Source organism: Alosa pseudoharengus, unplaced genomic scaffold (assembly GCF_046254945.1).
Source record: "Alosa pseudoharengus isolate Yale_2024_CS ecotype anadromous, Long Island Sound unplaced genomic scaffold, YU_APseudo_1.1 YU_APseudo_1.1_scf_17, whole genome shotgun sequence".
NCBI classification, from domain to species: Eukaryota; Metazoa; Chordata; class Actinopteri; order Clupeiformes; family Clupeidae; genus Alosa; species Alosa pseudoharengus.
In genome coordinates, this window is record NW_027468640.1 from 17,481,119 (window position 1) to 17,504,453 (window position 23,335).

Below are 23,335 nucleotides of genomic sequence, written 5' to 3' on the forward strand. Positions count from 1 at the left end.
AACTAGATGTACCGCAGAGCGGTACAAAATATGACCGCCGCCCAGTCCAGCACATTTTTTCCACTAAAAGAAATCACGCTGAAAGGCCTATATGATTCTAACTGTCTCACTAAATTGCATTATCCACACTCAATTCTCACTGGTATCTGCTAGACAACAAGTACCAAAACATGATTAGTTCATAGATTTCACATGTAAAATTAATTTTATACAACCCCACCTCCATCTTGCCTGTTCATAATTCTGAGAAATTCTTGATTGTTTGTGTTATGTTTATGTTATGTGTGTGTGTGTGTGTGTGGGTGTGCTTGTGTGTGTGCCTGCATATGTGCCTGTGCATGCAAGCGTACATATGTCTACTGTGTGAGTATGTGTCATACGTATGATTACTGTGAATGTATGTGTGTGTGTGTGTGTGTGTATCTGTTTGTGCACATGTGTGCACATGAAATGGGTTAACATGACCCCTGGAGGCAAACATACGGAAAAAAATGGTCATCCTAGGCCCTACAGTTCTCAAGATATTCACAGAAAACTGTGTCTGCCCTACCCTCCTTTCGGGGGGTCCAGTCCAGCGGGGGGGCTACAGATCAAAACGAAAAATGACGGTTCCATGCTATCCATGTGGGGGTACATGCCCAACAAGTTTTGTGTACCCCGGTCTTTCAGTGTCCCGGGAATCCTTGTTGGTGTACGTCACTAAATGTACACATAAATTATTTTATTGTAAGGCCCCCCATGAACGAAAGTACACAAAACTTGGCATGCATTCGGAGGGTGTCATAATGATCCTACACTTTTAATTTTGTGCAGTTTTGACCTTGTCAGCCATAGATATTGTGATGAAAACACCTAATTTTTTGCTTTTTAATTTTTAACTAGGTGGCGCTATACATGAAATAAGTGGTAATGGCTGCGCGGCGGTCATAATTAGTTATATTTTTGGCAGGCAGGCTTGATTCCAAATATTAATCTGATTCAACAATCAGCTTAAATAGCATACAATTCCTGAAGGTGTAATATTTAAGTGTTAAGATGATCTGGGTTACATTTACTTATGTATAAGGCTGAAGAATCGTTTTACAATTTCAACTGTATGATTTGGCTTTATTGCCAGGCAAATTATACATTATTTTACACGGCATCATCTCTCAATAGCGGTTGCTGCTCAGGTGTGGCAACAGGAAATGATAAAATATCAAGTGCTGCTGCATCCCCTTGGCCAGGATTGAAAAGAGGATGCACCATTTCCCTGAAGCAAGATTTTATGGTAACAAGATGACGGCCCAATTTTGTATCATAGAAGGACAGCCAGCCATTGTCATAATCAAGGAAGATGCCTACTACCTCAGGTCTAGTTGCCATAGAGATGTAGTCAGAAGATGCTGATTTGGTGTGGACTCCGTGCTTGTCGTCTGAGTACAGGCACCACAGGCCACTGGTTGGCATGGACTTCTGCTCCCTCATCATCTGCACTGCTGAGTCTGTTGCCACTCCAACCCACCAGAACTTCTTGACTTCAGTGTTCTCCCTTTTTAATCCCACCTCCCAGTAGTGCTGTCCACTAGAGAAGCCTGGGCTTCCCAGGACACACAGTTCATAGTCAGTAGCTGGGTCACCACTCTCCCGCATCATTTTACCATCTTTACCAACTTTCAAACAAGCTGGAGCTGCATCCTTGTTAACAACGATGTCCACTGTTGAGGAAATGTAGAGAAATATCACAGTAAGGTATTACATTGTAATAGAGGTAAATGTTGTACTCCTATAAATACTGTGAAATATTGGCAAGCATTAACAGTGTGAACCATCATCAACCTAATCAAAATAAACAATTTTATGAATTGTTAAAAATTGGGTTCAACTTGTTCTGTTTACAATTTAATCTATTCGGTAAAACATGCAGTATGTAAAAAATGCATAATACCTGCAAGCTTTTTCATGTCCTCAGAGTATGTATGCTCTGGAGCTAATAACAAAGCAAAATACTTTTAAGTGTTGACAGTTACACGTTGCAGGGTTATTAATAAAATGAAACACATGCACACATTAATGCCACTAGAGGACTGGTTCATGATCCATCATATGCAGATATGCTGAGTGAGAGAATGACTTGGAGAGTGAGAGAAACAGAGAGAAAGAGAGAGAGAACATACAGACAGTCAATACTTACCTTCACACCACATAAAGTCTACCTCTGTAAAGATAGGAATATAAAATATAATTATCGCCTACTTTCATTATGCTAAACACAACTCAACAAAAAAGCACAGATAATAGACCAACTAAACATACAACATAAACTGAAATGATAAATAACATGCATGAGTGGAACTATGGACAGAATCTCACCTTCTTTTAACAGGGCATTCCCTTCCTCTGCCAAAGAAAGAAATAGATAACAACAGTTCACGTAAGATGACTACCCACAAATATAAATGTTGAAGTTCAATTGTATTATTCTGATTCTACTATAGACTAAAGTGTAGTAGAGGGTAACAATGAGCAGCATCATTATATATAATCTACAAGTATACATTAGCATGGGTGCATGAAAGTACAGAAATACTTATTTCATTGGGATTGAATCAGACATTGTGTTAGATTGTAATTTCAATTACAAATTACCTAGTGTGTTTCATTTTACTTACTGTTGTAATTACAGTATAACAAATAGTCTACTGGAGAATTTCACAATATAAATGGCATATAGCATAGAAGTCAGAGTAGAATGGACGGAGTCTTACCTTCTGTTCCCAGGGGAATATTTGCTGTTGCTAAAGAAAGATGATTGCTTTTAGTCAGACCCTCCAAAGGTACTTGGCCAACAGACATGGCTCACATAAAGAAAATTACTTTCATTGACTTAAACAACTTTGCATATGTGTTTACTGATGGATCAGTTTTACAGAGATATAACTAATGAACATGAGAAAGGAGTGTCCCCTTTTTCTGAGAAATTATGATGAGAAAAAAAGAAGACATTTCAAACCTTCCTTCTTTTTCATCTTCAGGTATAATAGAAAGGCAGTCAGTGCTATTATTGCCAGCAGTGCTATGATGAAAGCTATCATCCAAGATGATCTGCCTGAATCTGTGACATAAACACACACACACACACACACACACACACACACAGTACTTCCGAATGGATATATGGACATGGACACGGATGGATATGGACACATACACAACTTGTTATCAGCATTTGCCAGGACTGTGCCTCTAACCTGCTGCAGGTGAGTTGCTCTTCACGTCCACCCTGGCTTCCTTCGGGTCCTCCTTCCTGCTGGGCAGAAACACGGAGCAGGAGATCCACCGGGACTCTGAGGAGGGGATGACCACCCAGCTCAGCACAGTGAACAGACCATCGTCCCCCCAGGAGTGAGGGGGGCGCCCAGGCTTGAGCGCTTGTTGGGCCCCCAGAGACCACTGGAGCTGGGGAGCCGGATGCCATCCGGTGGACATGCAGCTCACGTTCATCCGGTCATCTTCAAGCCTTGATAGAGACAGGATCGGAGGGGCCCCGAACACTGTGTGTGTGTGTGTGTGTGTGTGTGTGTATGAGAGAGACAGAGAAATTGTAAAAAAAGAGAGGGTGTTAAAAATTTCAAAGCACTTCCATCTCCACCAGCTTGATCGATTGACTGATTGATTGATAGCCATTGGCAACCTCAATGACTAAACTAAGAGGATGTTGAAGTGTTAGTCAGATGTAGTCCAAGAAAACAGCACAACAAACAATATGCATGCATGTGTACTGGACTTAGGTATGAGCTACACCAGGCGCGTAACTGAAGCGTTCCGTTCGCGACGCGTAAAATCCATTTTAGATGAATGGTCTATTTTTTTCGAACGTACGCCCCACTGTCACGTCTGGTGTTGCTACTTCCATTGATTATAATGGAAGCTAATTGTTGCAGCAGACGCAACGGGAACGGAACGCTTCAGTTATGCGCCTGGTGTAGCTCAGCCCTTATGCTACCTTATTGTTAGAAATGTATGATGAACTCACCCTCTACCTTGAGAAAGAGGGTATGACTGTCATCATGCTCACTGCTTCTCACATAGCAAACATACGTCCCAGCATCGTTCAGACTGACATTGTTAATCCTTAAAGACACATCCCCTTGGTTAAGGCCACCTAACGGTTCACGGGGCATAAATACTGTGCGGTTGAGATATTTTTCCATAAGTGGAGACCTCTGGAGTTTGTGGTCACGGTAGTGAAGCACGGGCATTTTATTGTCACCTCGGTACCAGCGCACCTCCATCCCCTCGGCATCCGTAGTGGGGGAGAGCCAGCACGGCAGAGTGGCCGAGCCCCCAAGTAAGACTGTAGCATTACTGCCCAAAGTCAAGAAGGTCATCCCTAAAATACAGAATAAAAGAAGTTACGATAATGTGAGTTGATTGCCTCAATGCTGAACGAATGACTCTTGATGAAGGCATTCAAATTGGCTATAAGTTCATGTTCACTTATGCAGTAAAAATAAATGAATTGTGCTCTTGCTCTGTCTGTCTTTACATAAAGAAAAACCCACATTATTAGCATTATTAGCATTATTATTAACATAGTGTTATGTTTGGTAAGGATCACACAGACACCGGTGATATCTTTAACTCATGTATGGTTTACTTATCAAATCTGAACTTCCCGCTGACAGACCCAAGTATCAAACATTAATCAGTCAGACATAACACAATACTCTCAGCACAATCAATCAATCACTGCTTCACAATTCAATGCATAACTGAACGCTTGTGTGCAAACTAGGGCTGTCAAAATAACTGATTAATTTTGATTAATTAATTTGAGAAGAAATAACTGATTAAAAAAAATAGCGCAGATTAATCGATTCTGTATGACCTTTGACCCCGAGCCGTTCTAGTCAGTAACCATTAGACTGTAAAATGAAGGAGAGAGAAGAAAATGTGCTGCATAGATCATTGATTGGAACATTTACTTTTAAATGGTGTTGATAAAAATAAAGTGTTGATTAATAAAGTAATGTTGATTAGTTGAGATAAAGTCCTCTGCAATGTCTGCAGCAAGGAATTTGAATATCACTGCAGAGTTTTTGAACTTTAATGTCACTAATGCTGATTATTCAATGATTCAATTGAATTTAAATATTTAAAATACTTTCACAGCAAAAATGATATATGCGATTAATTTAGATTAATAAATCACGTAAGTAATTTAGATTAATAGAGTACGTAATTAATTTGATTAATTTTTTTAATCAATTGACAGCCCTAGTGCAAACATAACATAACACCCCCCCCCCCCCTTTGGATTGAAAGTCCTGTAAGTGCCCAGGGCAAGAACAAGTGTGTGTGATGAATAGGTACCAGTCTCGGAAAGCGGATCACAAGGTGTGTCTGGGACCTGTGTGGGAGCTATCAGAGGCACCGGCTGAGGTGCGTTTTGGGGTGTCACCACCGTTGTACGTGGCGGAGGGGGCACCTTGCGGAGGCGGCTTGAGTGCCACCGAGTGCCATCATTCAGTGAGAATGTGGCTGCACCCAACTGGCGGGTGACCAGGAGAGGGGAGGACCAAAATGAGGCCAGTTTGTTGCCTCTGTGGGGCCTGCGGACCCTGACCCAATCTGAGACGCTGATGTCGGGAACCTTAACGCGTGCTGACAAGTGAAATCTTTGCTTTTATCCGCCTCTGCCGACGGGAAACAGAGGCCTTGACCCCAGGGGGTGGCCCTTGAGGCGTGACGGGGCTGAGGCGGTCGAGGGGAAGACGGAGCTCACGGCCAAGCATGAGAGACGCTGGGGAGACACCTGTCGTTGAGTGCTGAGTGGCTCTGTAATGAAGAAGCGTGTGCCGTATGGCCAGTGGAAAGGTCCATCCCTGGACCATGTGCGCTCTGAGGCTGTTCTTCAGTGACTGGTGGAACCGTTCAACACCACCATTGGCTTGGGGGTGATAGTAAGCTGTACGGACATGACGGATGCCTTTGCTTTTGAGGTAAGACGTGAACTCTGCAGAGACGAGTTGAGGGCCGTTGTCAGTAGTTATGGTGTTTGGGATGCCCCAGCGGGAGAAAAGAGAGTCCAGGAAGTCGATTATGACCTGAGAGGTCACCGAGCCAGTGGTTATGAGCTCAGGCCATTTTGAGTGAAGGTCATATACAACCACAAGAAAGCGTTGATGGTGGGGAACCCCCTGTATCTCACCGCATATGTCCAGCTGTAGGTGGTCCCAGGGCTGAGAAGGCCAAGCAAGAGGTTGTAGAGGTGGAGGAGCCTGGTGACCGGTCTTACCACTCAAGAGGCAGAGACAGGACAGTCTTTCACCAGGGCCTCGATATCCCTGTCTACCCCTGGCCACCATACCAGGTCCCTGCAGCGCTGCTTCAGCTTCACAATACCTAGGTGGCCCTTGTGAGCCATGGTCAAGACATGTGCGCGCAGAACGCTGGGAGGTGTCATTCCAGCAGGACAGCTTTTGCTTCACCCTGGAAAATGCCACCAGCTCTTATGGCACCTTGCGAGGCCACCCGTTCTGGATGTAGGCATGGAGCTAAGAAAGGACAGGGTCCTGCTCAGATGCCTCCTTGTGCTCCTGTAGCGGTACTGTGGTCTGGAGGGGTGTGTGTAGCATCTGGACAATGTCGTGTTCCATACAGTCAGTGTCAGTGTGTGTGTATGGCAGGGTGGGGTGGAACGGAGCGGGACAGTAGGTCAGCAACAACATTATCTCTGCCCGGGGTGAACTTCAGGTCAAAGTTATATTGCCAGAGGCGGTCAGACCAGCGATGCAGCCTCAGTGGCCTGTCCCAGATGTGGAGAGCAGTGCAGTCAGGGTGATCTGTTATGAGGGTGAAGGAACGGCCATAAAGGTACAGGTGCCACCTTTCGCAGGCTCAGATGCAGGCTAATGCGTCACGCTCGCCCACTGAGTAACGCTGCTCTGTCAGATTGAGGGCCCGGGAGGCAAAGACGATGGGCTTCTCCACGCCCTGCTGAGTCTGTGACAGCACCGCTCCCAAGGCTGTGGCCGATGCATCGCAGGTAACCAGGGTGGGGCATGCACCGGGGCTGAGGTAAGTTGCACCTTGAGAAAACGCACAGCATCAGAGCACGCTCGTGACCACACCCACGACTCACCCTTACGCAGCAGTTGGCGCAGTGGGGCGGTGGAGGGTAGTAGAGTAGTGAGGGAGGAACCTCAAATAGTAGCTGTTCATGCCCAAAAACAGGTGACTTGTGCAACTGAGGTGGGCTCAGGAATGGCCAGGATGGCGTCCACATTTGACTGAAGATGTGTAATACCATCCGCCGACAACCGGAAACCTACATACTCAATGGCCGGTGCAGAGAAAACACATTTTCAACATCGGTGTTGAGGGTTAATTTGTGCTTGATTAGAACTGTAAAGACTTTATTGAGGCGTTCGTCGTGGCTCTCAGTGATGGGCCCCTGAATAACCACGTCATCCAGGTATATGGCCAAGCCCCGGTATGCCAGCCAACACAGACACCATGATCTTTTGGAAACAGCTGGAAGCGGAGCTAAGTCCAAAAGGCATATGTGTGTAGCGGAACACACCTGCATGAGTCACAAAGGCTGTGAGGTTTCTGCTGATGGGGTGAAGGGGCACCTGTAGGTAGCCCTGTCTGAGGTCCAGTTTGGAGAACACTGTTGAGCCATGGAACTGAGCTTCAGAGGTAGGTAGAGGGAACCTGTCAGATGTGAGATCACTGCCTTATTGACCGCACGCAGATCGACACAGATGCGCAGAGCCCCTGACTTCTTCTTAGCCACCACCAAGTTCGAGACCCAGGGTGATGCATCCACTGGTTCAATGATGCCGGCATCCAGGAGCAGTCAGCCCCCTGACGTAGCCGGAGCAGAGCGGCAGACTGATGCAAAGTGATTCCGCTTACCACAGTTGCGGCACGTCTGGCCACGGGCTGGGCAGGTCTGTGCTCTTGAGACATGAGACAGAGATCCACAATTATCACAGGGCTGTGACGCGTGTGGGTGTGGTCGATGACGTTGTTGGCGCCACAGTAGCATGACTGCTGAAGAGTCGGCTTCAAGCATGTTGCTCTGGCTAGGCGGCAATGTCAGAGCAGGGGAAGGAGCTAGGCTGGCTGTTAATACTTGCAGTTTAGTTAGCGCTGATGCATACTGAGCTGCACTCTCTAGCTGTAATGCAATCGTTACTGCTCTGGACAGTAATAGATCATCAGGTTCGAGTAAAAGAGTCTCCGGTACTTTTGCATTGTTAGTGTGTTCAATTAACTGGTCGCGGATCATCTTGTCCTGCAGCGCACCGAACTTGCATGTGCTTGTCAGCCCCCGTAAGTTCCACAGCTGTGTCATAAGTGGTTACGGCGCCGATTCAAGTGACCCTCGGCTCCCAGGCAATGCAGCAGCAGCACCTTTTTGCGCGCTGCACTCACATCAGTTAGCCCCACTGCCAGCAGAAAGGTTTCAAAGGCGTTGAACCAGCGAGTCAAGGGGTTCGGCGCCTCACCAGGTAGTGCCAGGAAGGGGGGTAGGTGGTGGGAGAGCAATATCAGCCATCTTCGTCACCAAATGTTATGTTTGGTAAGGATAACACAGACACCGGTGACCGGTGATATCGTTAACTCACGTATGGATTACTTATCAAATCTGAACTTCCCATTGACAGACCCAAGTATCAAACATTAATCAGTCAGGCATAACACAATGCTCTCAGCACAATCGAGCAACTCACTGCATCACAATTTAATGCATAACTGAACGCTAACATAATGCCTTACACAGACATCCCAACCTGCAATAAGTAATTTCAGGGAGGTATCACAAAGCCCCCCACCCCCCAAAATAAATAAATAAATAAATACATAAATAAATAAATAAAAATAATAAAACACTTCAGCTAACTTAGATACTGAAATAGCCTACATATGTTTGTTCAATAGTGTCTAGTCTGTACACCAAATAAGGAAGGCCAATAATAGAAATGGTGAAAATAAATAATGTAGATAGTTTGGTCTTTTCATGGTGAAAATAAATAATGTAGATAGTTTGGTCTTTTCATGTAGCCTTCACAACATGCAACTTCTCACTCAACATGTTTTTTTGCAATCATTTAACCCGCCATGGGCAATGCTAAAGGCACTGTTACAAACAATAGGAAGCCCGCCTACACTGAAAACTGATTGATTTAGCGAAACAGGCCAGAGGCCAATCAGGATGCTCTCTGTCTTGGATGCGCTCAGGCACACACGCACCACCCCTCTCGTTCCCCCCTGTAGGCTAGTGTGCACGCTACACTCAGATGCTCAGATGCGCGATTTTAAGTCTTGGTCTGGTCTGGCGTGTGAGCTCTTGAGATTCCGGGAGATTTGATCTCATTTGCGGGCGCCAGGGAAGCGCTATCAACATGCGGGAGACTCGGGATGTCTGCCACAAACGCTTGTGTGCAGACATAACACATAGCACCTAGGCCTACTGCTCAGCCTGCATCTGGATAGGCCTATAAACTAAACTAGTGTAAATAGGCTAGGTAAGGGATAATGGACTCCACGGTGGTCTGTTCACAGAAATTAATGCACGGTCGAGGTTGTAAAACCAAAGATTCTAGAGCGGAGCGCGTAGCGCTCTAGAATCTTTGGAAAAACGGCCCCGACGCCAAGCGGAGGACCATTTAGCCTAAACCTCGCAAGTGCATTCATTTCTGTGAACAAACCACCATGGAGTCCATTGTCCCGCTGATTCCACTGTTGCCACTTGAGTTGTGTTCATTTCCTGTTACAATTTAAACGTTTTAATCGCCGACTGTCTTGTTTGTAGAACTACTTTCTTCTGACATAGATACCCAGCTAGCACAGTTACGTTGCCGGTACGTTGCTGCAATGTAACTGAATGACCCAAAATACATTGCCACAACGTCGTATCCAACGTTGCCACAACATGCAAAGTGAAAGGTGAGAATTCGTAACCGCAACGTCACTCCCCAACGTTGCCAATCCGTAACTGCAACATTAAGTTACGTTGCAGCAACGTGGAATTGAAAGGTGCCGTTTCGTAACCGTAACGTAAGTTACCGACGCCACCAGTCCTGTTCAGCAACGTTGCCACAACATGCAAAGTGAAAGGTGACAATTCGTAACCGCAACGTAACTCCCCAACGTCGCCACTCCGTAACCGCAACATCAGGTGACGTTGCAGCAACGTGGAGTTGAAAGTTGCCGTTCCGTAACCGTAACGTAAGTTACCGACGCCACCAGTCCTGTTTAGCAACGTTGCCACAACATGCAAAGTGAAAGGTGACAATTCGTAACTGCAACGTAACTCCCCAACGTCGCCACTCCGTAACCGCAACATCAGGTGACGTTGCAGCAACATGGAGTTGAAAGTTGCCGTTCCGTAACCGTAACGTAAGTTACTGACGCCACCAGTCCTGTTTAGCAACGTTGCCACAACATGCAAAGTGAAAGGTGACAATTCGTAACCGCAACGTAACTCCCCAACGTTGCCAATCCGTATCTGCAACATCAGGTTACGTTGTAGCAACATGGAATTGAAAGGTGCCGTTTCGTAACCGTAACGTAAGTTACCGACGTCGCCAGTCCTTAACAACAACTTCAGGCAACATTGCGGCAACGTCGCAAGTGGAAGGTAACCGCAACGTAACTTGCCAATCCGTAACCGCAACAATAATAAAATTATAGTATGTGCCTTACATGACAACTACCCTTCTTACAGCACTTGTACATAGGCCAATTAATACCTGTAGGCACAGCGAATGCTTTGATCCGGGTGATATTACTGTTACTGTGGGAGAGAGACAACTTATGTAACATCAGATCACATCATCATGGTTATCCATTTTGCTATTAATTACATACAGTCTATGTATGAACTTACCTTATGTGTGTAGCTGATTTTCAACCATTCAGGCTTATGTCCTCCAACAAGATACATGATGGAATTGTCAGCTGGACTTTTGTACTGGGTTAGAACTAGTAGTTTCACATCCACGGTTTCTTTTTTTAAAAATAAACTATTCAATTTATTGTTCAAAACATCAGTAAGAGTTGAGCCTAAGCTAAACTGTTTCAACCATATTGTTTCAAAATCAATAACAATAATAGCCTATAAACGAGGCAACTGACTTGCAATGCATGCTGGGAACCAAACCTCAACATGAAATAAGAGACACCTTAGGCTACATTAGTTCCCCCCTCATTATGAAATAGCCTACTTTTTACAGTTTTTCACTGTTTTTCTCAGTTGCTAAAACACTAAAACCCATTGGCTGAAGAAGGTTCTCAGTTGCCTCAACTCATTTAGCTAATTGTTCAGTCTGTTGTCAATACCTTAAACCATTTCACATGGTAAAACATAATTTTCAGATCCCACTTACACTTTTCAGCAAAACTCTATAAACACATTCACATTCTCAAAACACATTCTGAACTCTAATGCACATGTCATCCATACTGGTAAACACAAGTGACAACAATTACAGTTTTTTTCAATTGCTAAAACACAATTTCTGAAACCTTGCTCCATTTTCTTAAAGCATTAAAGGAACACGCCACCCAAAATCAGTAGTGATATATGTTCTTACCGTAACTTTCACGAGTTGTGTGGACAATGCAATCAAGCATTTTGGACGATATATTGTCACAAGCTGGCAGAATAGGCAACAGGCCGATGTGCGTTTTATTTGGAGACTGTTTTGCGCGACAGAGACTGAGTTTGCTGCTGATATTCTGGGGATAGGCCTAGCCAATGTACGACTTTTGCCTTTTAATATATTTGCTGCATTAGATCAGTCTTTCTAGAACAGGCAAGGGCTTTCTAGCCTCACGTCAGCAGCGCTGCATCATATAGCCTACATTAAAACAACCAGCGGATGGTGGGCAGGTGCCGTTTTGAAAATTGGTCAACAAACTTTGCTGCTGATGGATGGCTGATGGATGATACGTTTTGCTATGCAGTTATGGTTGAAATAATAGCCCATCAGCGCATCTCTAGTGTGTGTGCCTCTCTCGCTCAGAGGGGAGGGAGAGGCTGAGGGTCGATCCAGCATGGATTCTAAACTCTGTGGTGGATAGGATCTACAATTAGGTGTTAATAATATTACCACGCTAGGTCGAAGTACTCCCAAGTGCTATTGCGCCACACATTGTAGTTCTCATGTTTATTCGCTTGGAAAATAGTCACGTTTCATGTTGTGTGCCCTAACATTTTTCATCAACTACTCGTGCAACTGTATTTAAGTAGGTAAAACGTGGAGGTGTTTGAATACTGCTATGTGCCTCTCTCTACGGCCACGGCAGAGCCCGCTAGCATAGCAACATGCTAACACATTCGCGCCGCGCGACAGAGCGTTTGAGTGCACCTACCGACGCGGGAGAGGTACGACTCAACTCGTGAAAGTTACGGTAAGAACATATATCACTACTGATTTTGGGTGGCGTGTTCCTTTAAACACAAAACCCTATTTACAAGCACTATTTACAAAACCTCTGACTCTTGCAAAATCAAACTTTCGCCTCAAAACAGGAAACATCAAGTGGAAATTACTACTTTGCTTTGCTCTTTGCATTTTTTTGTTCTTCCTCCTCCTTGTACCTCTATTTTTACAGTATCCTGCATCTCACAAACTTGTCCTTTGATTCTTGTTCTTTGTTGATATGAACTTGCACCAGTCAAAATCTATTGAGCAGTCAGTACTGCAAACAAATGGAAAGCACAATGTTCAGGGCCATACGATTTGTTTACAGTATTGTACAGTATACAGCCTACAATGCACTGTAGTACAGTGTCCAATAAAAATCCTCTTTCTTGCCATCCTCCCCTTCCTCCTCATCCCCCACTTTGCATATGCACTCGTCTTCTTACATAGTTTCTTCTATCCATTTTTATTCCCACCTTCAACAACCTGTTTGCTCTCTGAACTGGCGTATATTGGTTTTGTCACATCATTTGAAACAAGTGAAATCAATTTTGAGTGGTTGTGTTTAATCGATGACATGTGTATGTCTATTTGTATTTTATTTTTGCCACGTGTTTACCAGTATGGATACAGTACATAAGCATTAGTGCAGAATGTGTTTTGAGAATGAGTGTTTAAAGTTTTTCTAAAAATTGTGTTTTACCATGTGAAATGGTTTAAGGTATTGACAACAGACTGAATAATTAGCTTAATGAGTTCAAGCAACTGAGAACTTTCTTCAGCCAATGGGTTTTAGTGTTTTAGCAACTGAGAAAAACTGTAAGTACTCATATATTTTAGATGTTACATGTACTGTACATATATACTGTATCACCACATATGTATTGTGCATACATTGTATGTGCATGGTCTCATATATGTACATATATTGTGCATATACATATATCTTTACAAATATTACCAATACATTTCCCCATATACATCTGAATACATTATGGTGGATATTTCTAACTAATTTGGGGCAGTCATGGCCTACTGGTCAGGACTAAAGGTAAAATGCTGACCTGATCATGATGTTGTGGCACCATTCTTCATGGTAGCAAATGGCAACATCATCAGCTGACCAGTTCACAATGTTGTGGCAACATCACTCACAATACAACATGGCAATGTCATCGGCTGACGTCGCGGGGACGGTTCCAATGGCACCAAATGGCAACGTCATCAGCTGACCCGTTTACAACGTTGTGGCAACATCACTCCAAATACTACATGGCAACATCATCGGCTGACGTTGCCGGTACATTTCCCACAGCACCAAATGGCAACGTCATCGGCTGACCTAATCACGATGTTGTGGTAACATCACTCCAAATACTACATGGCAACATCATCGGCTGACGTCGCCGGTACATTTCCCACAGCACCAAATGGCAACGTCATCAGCTGACCCGTTTACAACGTTGGGGCAACATCACTCCAAATACTACATGTCAACGTCATTGGCTGACGTCGCGGGGACATTTCCTGATACTAAATGGCAACGTCATCAGCTGACCTGACCATGATGTTGTGGCAACATCACTCACAATACTACATGGCAACGTCATTGGCAGACGTCGCGGAAACGTTTCCCACGGCACCAAATGGCAATGTCACCAGCTGACCTAATCACAATGTTGTGGCACCGTTCTTAACGGTACCAAATTGCAACATCATCAGCTGACCAGGTCACAACGTCGCTGCAATGTCACTAATGGTACCAAGTGACAACATTGTCTTGCAAAGTAGCTGTGACATTGCAACAACGTAGCCAGAAGGTAATGTGCTGTGACCAAATGACAACTTTATGACGACGTTGCTGCAACGTCATGTGTTAGCTGGGTATCAACTAATTTCTCAACTTGCAGGACAAACGTTTACTAGTTTTAAATGGATGGTTTCTACGGCCAAAGGCCAGTCGTTAGTTCTATCTCTCCCGCTGTCAAGCGGGCATATCCCAAGATTCTGATTAACTTTAGCTTTGAAACATCGCTATTTTACTTAGCCTGCTGATCCATAGCTAAAAGCCACTCCGTCATATGCTACAATGTTGCTATGTCCTGAACGTCTGCATTTCGCAGCTCGGATGCAACGTGACAGCTCATTTAAACTTCACAACGAGTTAAGCGAATTAATATACAAGTGTGATAGCCTACGGCCAAAAAAAATGATCTACTTCATTGCAAATAACATACGGTCAATAGTCTTTCTAAATTACGTAGGACAATGGGAAATTCAACCAAGCAGTGGAATAAGAACATTGCATGCATTTTGGGCATGTTGCATTTATTTGATAGGGTAGCTTAAGTCTTAGGCTACTGACTGGTCTGAATATCTTGATAGCTTTAAATATATAATCATTTAAATTTATGAACACAAAAGTAGCCTATGACTCCACGGTGTGTGGACGTAGATAGCAAAGGGGCGTTGAGGGGCGTTGAATCCACGTTGAATCAACCTCCGCCGCTTCAAACAAACGTGGATTCAACGCCCCTGTGCTATCAGGGAGGCTACTCTTAAAACAAATGTCCCTATCCGGACACAGGGATGTGTTAAAAACTACGCAAGTTGTGTTATTGTCAACTTAGTGTGTAACAAATAAAAAAGGAAACAATAGCCTACAAACTGTGTTGTCCCTATCTGGACACGCAAGTTGTGTTGTTTTCAACACATTCGCTTTAAGAGTGTAGGCAAAACAAAAACATGACAATGAGTTTAAGATTGATAACCTTAAATTGAGTCCCACACTCACCAGCTGTAGCAAGGCTTGTCAGGTGTAGACACACGACTATTTGTAGACCTATGAGACACATTTCTGCCAGAGACAAGGCACAGATTTCTTATTTCCTTATAACTGCACTGTAGACTACTTCGAAAAAACTGCAGTTATTTTTTGCAAGGGATAGCCTAGCAACTATTATCCTTGATACCGAGAGTTACACTTTCACTTTCTGTCTTTAGCCAATCCGTTTAAACCTCCTTCAGCCAATAAAACTGCACATAACATTTTCTTAGTATCAAAACTGCAGTTTTGGATGAATTATTTGCAGTTCTTATGCAGTATGCAATATTTTGGACATGAAAAAACTGCATTACATAGTACTGTATTTTACTGCAGAAATATGTTGGACACTATATTATTATGGCAGACATTATTGTACTTTGACAAATTGAAGTATTACTGTAGTTATTTTTGTAAGGGGTACCTTAGTTGCTACACTTTGTACTCTTTGTAAAGCCTTTGTGACACACATACACAATGTAAAAAAAAATATCCGTATCTGTAGCCAAAATAAAATGAAAGCTTGGTTTAAAGGAACCGTATGTATTTTGGCCAAAACTGGTACTACAATCACTTTAAAAATACTGTAGAGCGGTGTACACCGCATATGTGGTAACTAGAGCAGAGCTGGCAACCCAGATGCCGAAACACTACTGACTTTGTGATTACTAGATAGGTGGAGGGTGGCGGACCAGGCTAAAACGCAAATATGTAAACATAAACATCAGTTGAGGGCTGCAACTTCAATTTTTTAAATGACGATATCCTGGCCGGACTACTGTTGTCAGTGATATAAGTATTTGAAATGAACATGATTTCCTAATGTCTAGTGATAAATCAGGGCCATTTTATGATTAATTGAATTACATTTCTTACATACGGTTCCTTTAAAGAATGAAATTGAGTCTCACACTTACCTGCTAGTACGCTTGTATGGTGTAGAAAGACCAAATAATTGAAAACCTATAAGAGACATTTCTGACACAATGCATGTTTTTCTGGACTTAACCCGGCCATATACAGGGCTCGGTGTGTAGGTGTTGCAAGAAGGGTTAAATTGTGAGAGTAACCAACTACACCACCTGAGGACTTTCACCCCAGGAAATACTCCACTAATAGGCCTATTAATTAGGAGGTTTACTAAGCTGTAGGCCTACAAGGCAACACAGGTTTGTGACCACAAATCAAACCAGGCATGAATAAAAAAAAAAGTAATTCAATAAATTATTTTTAAACTCCAAAAAGGGCAAACAAAACCCACAGCAAATCATAACCCAGGACAGGCGGATATAGAAAAGCACAAATAAAGATAAAAATACAACAATACAACAGCAGATTTGCGTGCAAGATAATTAAATGTATTGAATATAAGTGGAGATGTAACACCTGTGCCAAAATACAAATGGCTACGATAAATTGTGAAATACTAACACTTCAGAGAAGACAAAGTAGGCTAATTAAAGTAACATGAGCAAAATATTAACACATGGACACTATAACTATGTCACAAATTAACTCTCCCAACACTCACAGCAGTGAAGGTACAAAACAAGCGCAATCAAGAGAGGCCTCTATGTGCAGCCAGCCCAACTTAAATGCAAATCATAACAACAGCATAAAACATAATGGAAAGAAGAATAACAAGCCAGTGTATGCCTAGACTTGTCCTCTTCATAAAGAAAACAATATTCAGTATAGAGGAATGATGAAAATGTTCGACATACGTTTAAATATTAATCAGGTAGGTAGGTAGAGCTAGGTCACATGACACTGAAAACCCCACCCCCCAGCCCACACAAGGTACATATCAACAAACATTTATCAAAGTGTCTCCCCAAACCAAAACAAATAACAATTAAAAACAGTTTTTTTCTTTTTCTCAATCCACCATTTCTTTACATATCACAGTCCAATGCTACAGTTCATACAGAGCAAACTACGAGATTACAAAAATGGAGAAAAGTGGATTGTTAAATTGAATGCCACAACATTTCCAGGCCTCAATGAGGATGTGGACTTTTCTCCATTTTTGTAATCTCGTGACCACCGCTATGTACCTTGTGTGGGCTGGGGGGTGGGGTTTTCAGTGTCATGTGACCTAGCTCTACCTACCTACCTGATTAATACCTTTCACCTGCAATTGTTTGGCATGCCCTGATGAAGACATTGTGTCGAAACGCATAGGCTTGTAGCCAGAATTTAATAAAGGCTTTTTAACTTTAGTAAGGAGTGCCTCAAAAGTTGTCTTTATCTTTTCATGGCAGTTTGGACGCCCTAGTTTTTTGATGAGCACCCTGTTTTTACTACTTGGATAATTGACCCAGTGAAGCATTCCCTTCTCTCTCTTTGGATACGTTTAAATATACTGCTGCCCTTGGCTGCACACCACGACATATGTGTGTAGTGGCCCACTAAGAAAAATAGAGGTGCCAGGAGCAGGGGGTGTGGACAGGGGCACCGAGAGGCTTGTACTCCATAGTACGCACCATGGCCCAGGACTCTTGAAACCCAAACTGCAATGTTCCAAACAGAGTGACTGCTTATCATGTCGTGACAAAGTTTACACCAATCATCATCTTCTAATGTATCCTTATGTTGAGATGTTCATTCTCTTTGCCCTATACATAGGCTATCATTTGTGCGCGAAGCATGTTTCAATTAACACAGCACAAGTTATTTTTATTGTTGTAATATTGAACGCTTTCATGAATAAAGTGTTGAAAAATTGTACACACAGTGTGTATAGGATTATGGCGCCAATGGTTGTGGGGTGCGTTGGGGAGTGGCCCTGGGGACCAAACGCTTATTTTCTGTTAAAGTCTAGCTTCATGCCCACCAAGTTTCATGTGTCCCGTGACCCGGGAATCGTTGACCAAAAATTCAGAACGTTGATGGAAAAAAAGAACAAACTAGCATGGTAGAATGCTAGCGGTGGTCATAATAAACCAGTTAAACCAAGAATGCATCAAATGCAAAGAAATCAAAACGAACCCAAAAGAAAGGAATTAGTAGCCTAGAAATCTAGACGCGCCCCTAGCGGGGCTAGTCTAGCAACTCTCCGTTGGCTTGTGAGCTCCAGAAATCGAAACTTAATCAGGACATTGAAATCGTGTATAGAGTCGTTTGGTGGGCTTAACATAATGATTGATGGCAGAGTTGCAACGGTTTGGCTTGAATTCCCTGCTACTTGAAAACAAATATCCTATTGCGTCCTATTGCGTGCAGAGGGAATTTGAAAGACAACCGATTATCCCGCCGCTCGGACTGAGCACTGCGAACGGTGAGTGCCCAGACCCTACATTTTAATGTAGGTCTGGCTCGCCAGGCTAAGGAATTAGAGCAATTGCTGTAAAATCTAATAGCTATCCTTAGGCCACGTAAAATGTTTAGTAAGCATAACTCAGTTTTTGTCTTATGTTGATTATGATTTTGCCTTTTAATATTACATGTCTAAAATGAGTTTAATTAAATGTTGAGTTGGAAAACCAAACATGATCATTTAAATCAAGTAAACTATACTTGAATTGCTAAAGCTTTGCTAGTTAGTTAACCTTACTTAACCTTCGTTTAAAAAAAAAAATGCAAACATGCAAACCGATTTCCTTGAAATTACAGACTAATCTGGAATAAGAATGGCTGGAAAAGTTGGGCAAACACATGCTTAGTGCAGTGCACTTACTGTACACTACTGAGAATTCCTATTTCACCTAACTTGGTCATTTCAAGTAAAGTATACTGTATGTTTATTAAACACAACACATATATTGAAGTTGTGCAAACAAATGTTACAGTTCATATAACTAATTTGACATTTCCCACAATGCATTTCAAGAATCACATAATCATTCCCCAGTGTAATAAGCTCAACATAGTTTTGTTTTCAGAAGAAAGGTCATAAATCATTTTGCACATCACTTTAATACACACACAACAGGTTGTATACAAAAATGTCCAAAAATACAGAACATTTCTTGAATTTCCCCTTAGGGATCAATAAAGTATATATTTATCTATCTAAAATGCCTCAAATATGGTAAGTTGTAAGGTCCCCACACACACACACAAAACAAATGTTCAACTCTGCATCTAACATGATAATACAGAGTTTATGACATGAATTCATGAAAACAATAAAAAGAATTGTACCACAAAATTAAATTCAAACAAGAATGTAGGATTTATTGAAAACGTATTAGTTATGTATGTAGAATGCTGTAGTTGTATGGCAAGTTATGACAACACTATCAAAAAAATAATGCCCTTTTAATGTACACAAATTGGAAGCCAGAGGTGTTTTGGCAGACTAGAATTACAGAATGTTCTAGAATGATGACAGCCTAGGAGGAGTTCATTTCTCTTTCTTTGTTCCTCCTTTGGTTTAAATTACATTCTAATGTATTTTCCTCTAAACTATAATGTTGTAAAAGCTATGAATACTTAGAGATTTTTTAAAGAATTGTGGAGTACACATCCAATTTATAGGTATATATTATGCACAGGTTCCAACAAACCATGTATACTTCATAAGAGATAATCAAGTTCAATGGCATCTGCAATTACACAGAAAATATATCAAGAAAATCTAAGAAAGTGGTATAATATTTATGGTTATGGTTATGGATTTAGCAGACGCCTTTGTCCAAAGCGACATATAAATACAAAACAACATAATAATATTTAAAAATGAACAGGGAACAGATTAAAATCTAGGTCAAATATAGTAAGGAGAATAGTTGTAGTACACAATAATATCAATTCAATCAATAGCCTAATAAAAAAAGCAATGTAAAAAAGGGGAAAGGCAATAATAAAACAATAATGTCAATTCAATCAATAATATAAAAACAATAACATGCTAAGACTACATTAAGGAGAATATCAATAATAAACAATAATGTCAAATTAATTAACAGCCCAATTAAAATAAAACAACATTATATAAACACATAAGCGCTTAAACAACTAAGTATATGTTGAATAGGAATGTCTTTAGACCCCTCTTAAACGACCCAAAACTACCACAGGAACGGAGAGCACTGGGCAGTTCATTCCACCAACATGGAACCACTGAAGAAAAGAGTCTGGAATTAGACCCAGTTTTTATGACTGGTCGACACAACATACGCTCACCAGAAGACCGCAGTGGGCGGTTGGGGATGTAAGGCTTGATTATTGAATTAAAATAACTAGGAGCAGATCTAGTTAGTGTCCTATAGGCCAAAGTGAGAGATTTAAATTTAATTATGGCTACTATAGGGAGCCAATGGAGAGTAACTAGGAGAGGAGTTACATGTGTCCTCTTTGGCTGATTGAAGACCAGGCGTGCTCCAGCATTTTGAATCAGCTGTAATGATCTTGTTACACAAGCGGGTAAGCCAGCTAATAGTGAATTACAATAGTCCAGCTTAGAGATGACCATGGTCTGAACAAGAAGTTGTGTGGAATCTTGTGTCAGATAAGGTCTGATCTTCCTAATGTTGTAAAGCATAAACCGGCATGATTTTGCAATAGAAGCTATATGCTCAGAGAAGTTAAGTCGGTCATCAATTACAACGCCCAAGTTTCGTGCCGATCTAGTTGGGGTCAGTGAAGTTGAGTCAAGCTGGATGTTAATCTGTTGGGGAATAGCTGTTTTAGCTGGAAACACCAAAAACTCTGTTTTTGAGAGATTAAGCTGAAGGTGCCGATCTTTCATCCAGGCTGAAATATCCTTAAGGCATGCAGAAATCCGGTGGGAAACACTAGAGTCATCAGGTGGGAAAGACAGGTAAAGTTGAGTGTCGTCTGCATAACAGTGATAGTCAAATCCATGGGAGCGAATGGTATCACCTAAGGAAGTGGTGTAAATAGAGAAAAGCAAGGGTCCTAATACTGATCCCTGAGGCACACCTGTGGTGAGGGCATGAGACTTAGATACCTGTCCCTGCCAAGACACGTTGAAAGAACGCCCTTTAAGGTAAGATTCAAACCAGTCAAGAGCTTTTCCAGAAATTCCCAGTTCAGATAGTATAGATAGGAGAATGTCATGGTTAACAGTATCAAAGGCTGCAGATAAATCTAGTAGAATTAATACTGATGACTGAGCAGAGGACTTAGCTACTCTCAATGCTTCAGTCACAGACAGAAGAGCAGTTTCAGTAGAATGACCACTCTTGAAACCAGACTGCATAGGGTCTAGTAGATTATTCTGATGAAGAAAGTCACAAACTTGCTTGAAGACCACTTTCTCCAAAACCTTTGACAAGAAAGGAAGAAGGGAGACAGGTCTGTAGTTCTTCACCTCAGTTGGATTAAGTGTACTTTTCTTTAGCAGAGGTGTAACCCTAGCCTGTTTAAAAGAATAAGGAACTATTCCAGAACTGAGAGAAGCATTAAATACAGGTGTGACTGCTGGTAGAACAGCGGGTGAGATAGACTGTAGAAGAGTGGACGGGACAGGATCTAATGGGCTTGTTGTTGGACGACATCGCTGAAGCAATTGAGAGACTGCTTCCTCATCAAGAGGAGAGAAAGAGTCAAATGATGGGGTCATACTAACACAAGGCAAAGCCCTCCTTATAGGAGCATCAAACTGAGCACTTATTTTAGCAACTTTTTCAGTGAAAAATGTTGCAAAGTCATTTGCTGACAGTGAAGTAGTTGATGGTGGTGGTGGAGGATTGAGGAGAGATTTGAAAGTAGAAAAAAGTTGTCTACTGTCAGTGGCGCTCTCAATCTTGCTTTGATAGAATGCCTTTTTTGCAAGTGTAACAGTGGATGAAAAGGATGATAGCAAAGACTGGTAGTTACTAAGATCATTTCCATCTCTGGATTTACGCCATTTCCTCTCAGCAGCTCTAAGTTCCTTTCGTACTGAGACTATACTGTTCGTCAGCCATGGATGGCGAGGTTTAGAACGAGTAGGTCTTGAGGAAAGAGGACATGCTGCATTCAGACAAGATGCCAGTGTAGAGCAGAGAGTCTCTGTAGCGTCATTAACCTCAAGTGTCAAGAATGAGCTAGGAGTAGGTAAAGCAGATGTTACTAATGTTGCAAAATGGTCACTTGAGAGGCTTCTGAGATTACGCCGGAACGAAATTATCGGAGGAGGAGCTGATGGGTTATCCAGGAGACGCACAGAGAATCTGATAAAGTGATGATCCGATACATGTAATGGATTAACCAAAACGTTGTCTGTATTACAGTTACGTACCAGAATTAAATCAAGATCTTTACCAGCCTTGTGAGTAGGAGGACTGTGGACACGTGTGATATTAAATGAGGAGAGTAAGGACAGGAAGTCAATTGCAGACGAGTTATCCAAATGATTATTAAAATCGCCAAGGATTAATAATGGGCATGCATCCATTGGAATAGCAGACAGTAGAATGTCCAACTCGTTCACAAAGTTCCCAAGTTGTCCTGGAGGGCGATAAATAACCACCAAGTATAAATTGTATGGTTCAGTTATCATGATGGCATGATATTCAAACTAATATTTATTATACCATAAAATAAATTAGGCCTAGTAATTCTGATCAAATCACATTTATAATCTATCAATATAAAAATCTTGGCTGCCATTTCACACAACATTAAATAATACAATAAGGCAAGCTTATCTATGAAAAACAATTAATACAAGCAATACTTCAGAACTGAAAATGTTTGACTAGCTGCCATATATCAATAAAGCTTATACAATTACCCAACAATTTTCCCTCAAACCACTGTCACTTTTTAACATCTAATATGCTAATAAGTTCACAACAACACATTATTATTAAAGTAGTGAAGGACAACAACAACAATTCATTATAAGGATAAAACTTACAGGCAACATAAATCAATAGGACACAAGGCTGTGGCAAATTACCACGATTAAAATGACACAAAACAATTATTCAACAGTCATTCAAAAACAGTTATTCATTACCAACCGTTTTCCTCTCAACAAAGACAAATGCCGTAATGATAAATAACTTCAATAAGCGAAAAAAGGTGCACAGCACTACTAGGGGTCGTATGCATTCACTCCAAACAGGTGCTCTTTTGTAGTGGGTGTATGTTCAGGGTCAAAAACAAAGAGTTTAATAGAAATGTAGTG

The 23,335-nt window shown here is 42.0% G+C and overlaps 1 protein-coding gene across 1 annotated transcript; it reads right to left on the reverse strand.

Annotated features, from left to right (window-relative positions):
* Window positions 1-206: 206 nt before the first annotated feature.
* LOC143127312 (butyrophilin subfamily 2 member A1-like) lies at window positions 207-15,440 on the reverse strand. Its single transcript, XM_076288725.1, has 9 exons — window positions 15,220-15,440; window positions 4,016-4,372; window positions 3,231-3,533; window positions 2,993-3,094; window positions 2,748-2,777; window positions 2,353-2,379; window positions 2,174-2,197; window positions 1,928-1,969; window positions 207-1,697 (listed from the first exon to the last, which is right to left on the reverse strand). The coding sequence occupies exons 1-9, from the start codon at window positions 15,278-15,280 to the stop codon at window positions 1,135-1,137; spliced, it is 1,509 nt and encodes a 502-aa protein (XP_076144840.1). The 5' UTR covers window positions 15,281-15,440; the 3' UTR covers window positions 207-1,134.
* Window positions 15,441-23,335: the final 7,895 nt, after the last annotated feature.

What these genes read in the sequence shown, in the direction of transcription:
- LOC143127312 (XM_076288725.1), bottom strand. Translation starts at nt 15,280, where the DNA reads ATGTGTCTCATAGGTCTACAAATAGTCGTGTGTCTACACCTGACAAGC. An exon ending in GAGCAACTCACCTGCAGCAG is followed by an intron (nt 3,095 to 3,230) that starts GTTAGAGGCACA and finishes TTTATGTCACAG; the next exon opens with ATTCAGGCAGATCATCTTGG. An exon ending in GAAGATGAAAAAGAAGGAAG is followed by an intron (nt 2,778 to 2,992) that starts GTTTGAAATGTC and finishes ATCTTTCTTTAG; the next exon opens with CAACAGCAAATATTCCCCTG.